At 39.4% G+C, this 9,454-nt stretch overlaps 1 protein-coding gene across 1 annotated transcript; it reads left to right on the top strand.

Moving 5' to 3' along the window:
- The first annotated feature begins 1,230 nt into the window (after positions 1 to 1,230).
- LOC311259321 (protein BTG3) lies at positions 1,231 to 8,903 on the top strand. The gene is made up of 5 exons (XM_084356387.1): positions 1,231 to 1,370; positions 5,268 to 5,445; positions 5,926 to 6,063; positions 6,315 to 6,627; positions 7,661 to 8,903. Exons 2-5 carry the CDS (start codon positions 5,273 to 5,275, stop codon positions 7,871 to 7,873), a joined length of 837 nt encoding a protein of 278 aa, XP_084212513.1. The 5' UTR covers positions 1,231 to 1,370; positions 5,268 to 5,272; the 3' UTR covers positions 7,874 to 8,903.
- Positions 8,904 to 9,454: the final 551 nt, after the last annotated feature.

Raw genomic sequence — 9,454 nt, 5'->3', positions numbered from 1 at the left:
ACTCTGAAAGGTGTCATCCTGCATATATTGAGTGCTTCAGTTTGAAGCCGTCAGTACATGTTGATGATGATTTAGCACTTCTACTTCTGAATACAGTATTTTTTACCTGTAACAGAGTAGATTTTATTGTGGTATTACTAGCATTTTTACTACTTTTACTTAAGGAGCTCGTACGTCTAATGACCACAAGTTATAATAACTTTTGATTTTTTCATTTTGTCATGTGTCAATTTAATGCAAACTTCTTTCCATGGGGAGGTAGAGTGGGTCGCCTAGTTATCAGAAGGTTGCTGGTTCGAAAAATGGTCAGTAGACTAGAAAAGCGCAATAGAAATGCAAGTCTGTTCACCATTCTTATTTTTTCTGTCCCTTCACGTCCAGGTGTAACTGTGGATTGAATTTGTGTTGTTTGTTTTGTTTTTCAACTGTTTTTTTTGTCGTGTGAATGTTGTTTATGACAGATTAAATAAAAACTATCTTGTCAAAGGAGTTTTCCCCAGTTCCCCATGTAACTAAGTAGATTCACTTAAATTTTGAGGTACTTTCCTTCTGCTACTTTCCTTTTCTATTCCATCACATTTCTAAGGGAAATATGGTACTTTATACTATTTCACAGCTCTGTTACAGGGAACTTTGCTGATTCATAAACAAAAAACTAAATTTTGATACATTATAATAGATTACGAGGCTGCTTATATGGCATCCACAATGATAATTAGTACATATAGTAGCCTATACAGCAGTAGTACTTTCTATTTTGCCACTTTGCCACTTTACTTTGTGGCATTGCTACTTTTACTTGAGTCAATGATGTTTTCCCAAACCTGGCAACCATAAAGATGTCTTCGTTGAACAGCTTACCAGCCACTGATGAAGTAGTTAGTTAAAAACACAGCCTGTAGCCTAAATCTTTAACAAAGGGTGCGTTGTTAGAAAGTGGAACCAAAATGAGCATCTTGAACAATGATGTGACCATAATATCATCTGCCACGCGCCGTCAACTCTGCTCGAGGGATAAACATCAAATATCACCGTCGTAAAGTAAAATGAGTCTTATTGTAAGGAGCAGAACAAACGTCCTGTATCAGAGAGAAATCCCCCCACTCAGCTGTTTACCTTGACTGCCCATATTTGGTCCGGGCGGGGTGTCGCCCAGTCAGCTCTTGCTCACGCTCGCGCTGAGTAAAGGAAGTGAGTCACCCCTGACGGTAATGTTACGTCTCTGTTGCAGCAGCGACGAGAACAGAGCCGAGAACAAGGAAGCAACATGTGCTGACCATAATAACTCCAACACAGCAGCAGCAGCCAGCCACGAGACAACAAGCACAAGGAGCCCGAGGACACTCACCCGCTGCCGGACACTTTGCATCGTGAGTACCGCTCTCTGGCTCTCACTCCACTGTTTTAAAACCTCTTGCGTTGTAAATGTTTAATTTGTTGCCGTCGCGTTTATTATATTGTTATCATTTTTAAGTCCGCCTCTTGCTTTTGTGCGTCGTTATGTTTATTATCAGCGAATATTGTTTTTTTACTAGTTTATTACGAAGGCGTTTAAGCGATAAACTTTTAAAAACTACCTCACGTCTAACATTTCCACACAACAATTCGGCTTCACATTAACTCAGAATAACATTTTAAGAGTTGCGTTAAGTTGAAGTTGTACCTTCACACCTCACAGCAGGCCTGTTTCACTCATTTCCACTGGGGGGTTTCCGCGCTGTCAGAAACCCGCAAGTGTTATTTCCAGCTCGTCGCTTGAAGTTTCCTTTTTCGCAGTAGTGAGACTAGAAACTCAAGTCCCGAGAGTGAATTCAGCTGTCGTTTCATCTTTACTTTTAAAAAAAACAACTTTCTGGTTGTGATACACAGCCACGAGCAGCTACACGCACACAGACACGTGTCCCTAACTTGAACCACACAGACTCACAGTTGTGTCTGAATCGCTTTGTTGTGTCTCCCTTTGTTTCACGCAGACGCGAACACAAGTTTCGTGGTCACCTGAAGTGAATATCGACGAAACCAGACCTCGACTGGTCTTAGACGACCACAAATGGGTCAAACACCTGTTACCTTGAGGACGCCTTAAAGGTGCACTATGTAGTTTTGGAGAAGAAACCCAAACTCGGAATTTTGATATTTGCAATATTAATGACTTAATAACCCAAACTCAGAAATATGTATCGTTTCCACAACTGAATAAACAAGATGTTCTCTGGAAAATAAGGTCCCCAGAACACTGTTTTGTTTATATGTGGCGGACCCTGCCACCGTTCTAGCTTCAAAGTAAAACAGCATGAAATGATGTTGCTCTTCAGGGTCAGTTTGTTTATTCAGTCATGAAAACAAAGAGAGTTTGTTTAGGCATAACAGTATCAGTCAATCAAGGTCTGTCTCTTTGGATTCAAATTTCTTTTCTAAAACTACATAGTGCACCTTTAATATTAGTAATTACCTACCTAGTAAAACAGTATGAAATTGTGTTGTCCTTTAAAGTCAGTTTACTCCGTCATTAAATGAAGATAATTTGTTTATTTAGTTTGTTTAGGCATAAAAAAAAATATCAGTCAATGAAGATCTTTCTCTTTCTGATTAAAATGTCTTCCCCAAAACTACATAGTGCACCTTTTTAATTAGTTAAATCAAAACAAAGAACAAAAACACTACAGCTCATACTTGTGTTGGGTTTTTTCTCACACAATAAAAGATGTTGCTAAATGTATTTTTCATAATTTATTGTTAATGATAATTATCGCAATTTCTCTCTGCATTCCTGCACATGCTGTTTGGAGGCATAAAAAATTAGTCAATTTAGATCGTTCTTGTCTGATTAAAATGTCTTACCTTAAGCTACATAGTGCAACTTTAAAGCTGTCAAATGGCAACAAAAGAAATGATCCAGCCTCTCCTCCAACATTAAAAACACGGTCTCACAGTCACAGCGGGCAGTCTGCAAATGGGTCAAGTTTTTCACACGTAAAATCAAAACAGTATCAGCAGACTTTGTGATAATGGCAGCATGTCACTGTTCAGTAAACAGACAGAGTAAACATGGTTTGCAGATTGAGTGGCCATCTCTGCTCGTCATGGCTGGGAGCCTTTTTCTCTTTTAGGGCGTCACTGAACCTCTGATTTAATCAAAGAAGTGACACACGTAGGTGAAGTAATCAGAGAAAAGAAGCACAGTTTCCTTGTTATCTCCAAACATTTCTCTTTAACTTGGTATGATGCAAGTTAGTTGTAAACATGACTCAGTCTGGGCCTGCTTTAACAGAATACAATGCTGAATTGAGAGTGATGCGTGGGGGTTTTGCATGTTGTCAGCTGAAACTTGTATAAGGGCCAAAAATAATAAATCACAAGAAATGATTTTAACACTGCTACATGTTGTAACCACCACTGTATTTCTTAGATAATCCAACAGGTTTTTAAATTGTTTATTAGTTTGTGAAACAGAGAAATTTCTCAAGCCATATCGGAACAGTTAATCCTTCAGTAGAGCTGACACTGACTGATAGAAATTGAATCAGCTGCAATTTTGATAATCAATTCATCATTTAAGCATAAACACACAAAAACACTGGTTTCACCTTCTCAAATATGAATATTTACTGTATTTGTTTGTCCTCTTTGATATCAAATGGAGTATCTTTGGCTTTTTCATTGTTTGTTGAACAAAATAAGCTCAAATTTGGGATTGAATGCGCAGAATAACTTCTGATTTTGTTTTGAACATCGTTGGGAATATTTGGGATAATGTAAGAACACAACTCAACAAAATATATAACCAAAGTCTTGTCACTGTTAGACAATTTGATGCACTCATACAATGACTTTGAGACATTGTGATGGTAATTTTCTCTGTATTCTAACATTTTATTAACCAAACAATTAATCAGTTAATCAAGAATCAGAGTAATAATGATAAAAAAAACGAGAAACTCCTGCATCAAACAACTCAAATACTAATATTAATTGATATCACAATGGCAGGACACTATAACATACAATGTAGTATTTCTTAAACAATCTTCACATCTTGTTTTCTGAAACATTCAAAGCCAAATGTATGTTTCATCTCTGCTTTACGTTACTGACGTCCGGTCAAAGCTCAGTCAGCGAACACACCTTCAGTGTTTTGAATTCCCGAGGTTTCAGGCTGAGGAATTCAAGTTTGAGGCGGCTTTAACATTCTTTAAAGTTGTAGCAGAAATTTTTAAACAGCAACGGACCAGAAAAACCTGTGTTAATGTTTGTGTGTGTCGGACAAAGCGACAGGTTGTTTTGATGGATAACCTTTTGCTTTTGGAGAATGTTGTGTGAATGAATTTTCAGTTGCTGAGTGATGGAAATCAAAATGGAGATGTAACCCAGAAAAACAAGAAACTGAAGAATACATGCTATTTAAACCTGTTTACCTCGCAAACTAATGACTGACTGCAATTTAAAGGCTGCTGTTTAACATCTAAACATATGGCTCTCATAGTCCGAGTAATGTAAAAACATATTTGTTGGGGATTTGAAGTTACAACTACTCTTGCTTGTTGTGTCACACCAGGTTGTGGCCACGTCTGCCGGGGCAAATAATAATTTTCTCTCACAACACATTACACACGCTGAAGCAACAGTCGTGTGTTTCAAGCCACAATAACAAATGACTCTCTGCACCTCAAAGTTCAAGGCACGACTTTCTCGTCAGGGCCATCAGCAGGATGTCAGCACTCTGAGCCAGCTCTGCTGCAAAGTTAGATTTGCCTTGGCCTTTTGTTGAACACACTCTTCTCTTTGGTCAGGCTGACATTGGCACCAAACCCAAACAGACACGCTATCAGAGGATAAACAGCACAGTGAGCTCATTGGATTTGCATTTCAGAATACTTGCATGTCAACACGGCAGCGCTACTTTGCATCTTGTTTGCCTGAATACAAACTCGACTCTCAACACGTCGCCATGTCCGTAGCTGTAAAATGCCAGGCACTCGTACACACAGAGCTCCCCTGAAGGTAATAAAAATAGAAGGCTGAGGGGCAACTGCACAGGGAAGTGCTGTTATCGCTGCAACTGAAGTTCCTCCTCACCAACATTATTGAAGGGAAGTCACGGTCTGTTACCAAAAAACTAAAATCACACTTCTTCCTGTACTAAAATGTCAGCGTGGTGTGTTATTACAGAGCTACACAGTCATTCTCATAAACACAGAGACACCAAGATGGATATGTTGACGGCCTCAAGTGATTTTTTTTCCCTTTCTTCCTCTGTTTTTCTACAGACACCATGAAAAGAGAGGTGAAGGCTGGAGTCAACTTCCTCAAACGCCTGATTGTGGCGCGTGGCAAACTGGATGAAGCCAAAGCAGAATTGTTTGATGAGAAGCTACAGAAACTATTATGTGACAAATACGAGGACCACTGGTACCCTGACAGCCCCAGCAAGGGCCAGGCATACAGGTAATTACTAATATTAAAGGTGCACTGTGTAGGTTTGGGGAAGAAATTTTAATCTGAAGAGAAAGATCTTCATTGACTGATATTGTTATGCTTAAACTACATAAACAAACTATGTTTTTTTTCATGACTGAATAAACAAACTGACCTCGAAGAACAACATCATTTCATACTGTTTTACTTTGTTTATATTTGGCGGACCCTGCCACCTTTCTAGCTTCAAACTCTGTTCTGGGGACCTTCTTTTTTCTCTCAAGAACAGCTCGTTTATTCAGTTATGTTTGAGTTTGTATTATTACCTCATTAATATTGTAAATATTAAAAGTCTTAGTTTAAATTTCTTCTACAAAACTACACAGTGCTCCTTTAAAAAACGGACACATTTTACACGATGATTCAGTGTATTTTTTTCTCTTAAAAGAACATAGAATTATATCTCTTTTATCAGCGAGATCCATATAATCATTCACGCTTACTCTACAGATGTATCCGGATAAATAATGGGGTGCTCTGTGATGATGCGGTCCTGAAGGCATGTGAGGAAAGTGAGCTCACACCCAGTGAGCTTGGCCTCCCGTCTGAGCTCACTCTGTGGATCGACCCACTGGAGGTGTGTGCAAGGTGAGTCACCGGCTGGCCTGTTGAGGCAGAGGCAAAGAATGACACCGACAGACGAGCTTTAACAACAAGGAGGCGTTTCTCAGTCTAGCCAAGATTTATGAGAGTGAGATTTAAGCCATGATGCATACTGCGAAATGATGAATAACACGTGGGAAGTGAAAAGTACGAATATAGGCGCTTATATAAAAGTAAGCGACAGTTAAACTGAGAATGACGTGTGTGGTTTAAAATAACCCGCCTTTTCTTCACAGAGCTGGGGAGAACAGCAGGCCCTTCACAATAAGCTGTTTCAAAGAGGAAGATGAGGAGGAGGGTGCGAAGGGAGAACAGCATGACTCGTCTGTGGACTCTGTAAACCTGGACACATCAGATTACCACTCGGCTACCTCTTCAGATTGTGGTTCCACTGCGTCGAGCGACACAGAGGAGGAGGCAAAAGACGATGAGAAGGAGGTTGCGAAGAAGGAAGCGGCAGAAGGCGACACCTACACCGTATTGATGGTGCCCAGGATTCGGAAGAAGCGCGGAGAAGGACCAAATAAAGTCAAATACGTCAGAAATATGGTAATTATTTCTTATTTAGGACCATCTGTTGGTGATATTCTATATTTTTCTTACTGCCAAGAAATCCCAGGAAAAAACAAATCAAAGAAACTGAAAACACTTTGTCTGTGCAGTCAAAGTCAATCAATCAATCTTAATCAAGACTTTGCTCACCTTTAACAGCGAAGTCTAGCAGCAATCCAACAGCACCATAAATTACATTTATACAACCACAATAAAAGAAAAAAATATATAATTTAGCTCTATCACTATTATAGTAAAAATACTTAAGTCTGTACCAAAAAACATAATTTTATGTATCTGCATTCACTTGCAGCTCAATTTCATTCAATGAATCACATTTTACGGTGATGGCATCGTAAAATATGATGACAGACGTTCAAGCTTCATTTGAAATCCTTAAAAGAAGCAGTACGGTCCGAGACATGTTCCTTCATTACCATAAACATGGGCACTGTGGTGTGAGTCAGTCCCTCATACGACATCCTGCTGCTGTCAGAGCCAGAGCATCAAATGTGTTAATCCGCAGCTGGAAATAGTCCCCAATAAATGCAACAATTATGCTTATATGAGTAACGCTATCTTAAAACTACAGTTCCCAGCTGTTTTAAGAGATTACTGAGTCTTTTCAGAGCAATGACACTTTGGCCAGCTTTTAAAGGTACAAAATGTCAGAAATTTAGTTGAAAACATTCAAAAATTAATTAAAATTATCAACAGGATAAGAAGAAATAACAGCTTTGACATAATGATGTCACTGTATTGTGTTACAGAAGGTAGCATGCTAACCAGCTAGCCCCGGCCCGTCTGCACCTTTAAATATGTCTCCTGTAGGGACAGAAGGGTAGAGTACTCTGACAGGAACTGAGAGACGGACTAAGGGATTGTTGGTTTGGTTTTTTCATGGGATTTGTTGACATTGTGACTAAGTTTCAGTGTTGCATGTTCTAGAAAGGAAAGTACCTTTGTTTCCTCCCATATGGACAAAGAGTGTTTTACATCCTTCTAATCTCTTGCACTCCTTCCTGTTCAGATCCCTGCCAGCCTCCAGTACTTCTACCACCCTACACCAGTTTGGCCTCAGTACAAGAAAGGCGCTCCAGTGTTCCTGAACACAGTGTGCGTGCCTCCAGCGCCGCCTCCTCCGCCCCAGCAGGTATTTGGCTACTACATCTTGCCGCAGCCGTCTCCGCAGTTCATCCTGCCTCAGGCCACTCTGCAGCCGTGGGGAGCTGTGAAGGGTTAGACCGTCCAGGAAGTGTCTTTCCAAGCTCCTTCAACTGAGCCATGTCGTGTCAGGTCTCCGAGTCCAGCAAAATGTGGGCCACAAAAGAACATTTTTAACTGTATGGCTGAAAGTTATTCCTTGTGCAACCTCTAATAATTCCTCTTTTCCTTTTTATTTCTGGTGACTTGTAATTAATGTCTTGTTCTCAGCACAGATACCACTAAACTTGAGTGAAAACTTTGTTTTTTTTAATCTGTCAGGTCTGCACTGCTTATTCTTTCTTACGTACTGTACACGTGAAGAATGACTTCAGTCACTGGGTGCTAGGACTAACTCAGGAACTCTCAGCAATATCCTTAAAATGCCAAATAATTGTCTTTCTCTGCATTATTTTTGTTGTTTTGTCAATCTCTTTGCTATTTCTCTCACCAAATATTGTGTACACAGTGTATACTTCACAGCAAATTAATGTAAAATGAGATTCAGAGTTTTAATCTATTGTAGCTAAAGTTACCATATCTGTATATTAAGAAGAATATTTTTACTAAACTGCTTGTAAATAATACAGAACTTAGACGCACACTTTCTAACCTCACTGTGTTATTGTTGTAATTTATTTGGCCACCACCAGATGGCGCTCAAGTCACAGCTCATACATGGACGTGTATATTCTTTTTTTTATTAACTGGCTGCTCAATATTGCACATGTAACCTCACTGAACACAAACATGGTTTGAAACTCTCTGCTGTCAGTTAAATTCCTAATGTTTCTTATTCAAGTGTATCTGTTTTATGGCGGCCTTAAAGTAAAGCTGTGGGTTTTTTTTGTTTTTTTTTTACCTTTTTATTGTAAATAACTTGCAATGAAATCTACTCTGGCTGTATAAATCCTGAACATCAGTCTGATCCTTATATACTGTGTGTGCGTGTTGTATTATTTAATTATATTCATGCATATTTATTGGAACTTTGTGTGCTTTAAGCATTTGTTTTGCATTCCCTATTTACCTCCTTCTTATTGCAACCAATTAAATCATCTCACACCTGATTATTCAAGTCATCCTCTATTATTTATTCCTATAATCAACAAGTGCTGAGTTTGGCCTTGTTTTCTAATGAAAACATTTTTGACCTGACCTAGAAAACCACCTGTCAGTCTGAACACTGGATCATTAAAGGTCATTACCTCCAGCAGAAGCAGCAGGATGCTGCAGCGGAAGGACTGATGCGGACTGGGTGCGTCATTTAGCCCAAGGTCATGACGCTGTTCCTCCTCTGGAAGGCCTAGTGAAGAGGGCAAGGGGAGAGTTTGTGTCACGTTGTGTTTGGCCTGTGGAGGACTTGCAGGAAGTGAAAGGACGTGTTGGCAAGTCAAGTGATTAAAAAAGCGTTAGAATACAGACAATTACAGAGAAAATGGAAAGAGTTTAGCAGCTGACAGGAATGGGAAGTACGCCACAAGATTATAAAGCAATAAGGCATATTTATAATGAGTCTGTGAAGGCAACACCTTAAAATCCTGTTTAAAAACGAACTCAAGTGAGCGCAACAAGTCATCGAAGCACACTCAGCCACGAGATGTCACTCTGTAGCTGTTGA

The sequence above is a fragment of the Pagrus pagrus genome (assembly GCF_965226575.1).
Source record: "Pagrus pagrus genome assembly, chromosome: 7".
In the NCBI taxonomy this organism is placed as follows: domain Eukaryota; kingdom Metazoa; phylum Chordata; class Actinopteri; order Spariformes; family Sparidae; genus Pagrus; species Pagrus pagrus.
The sequence above is the reverse complement of the archived record's forward strand: the minus strand, read 5'-3'. Positions and strand labels throughout refer to the sequence as shown.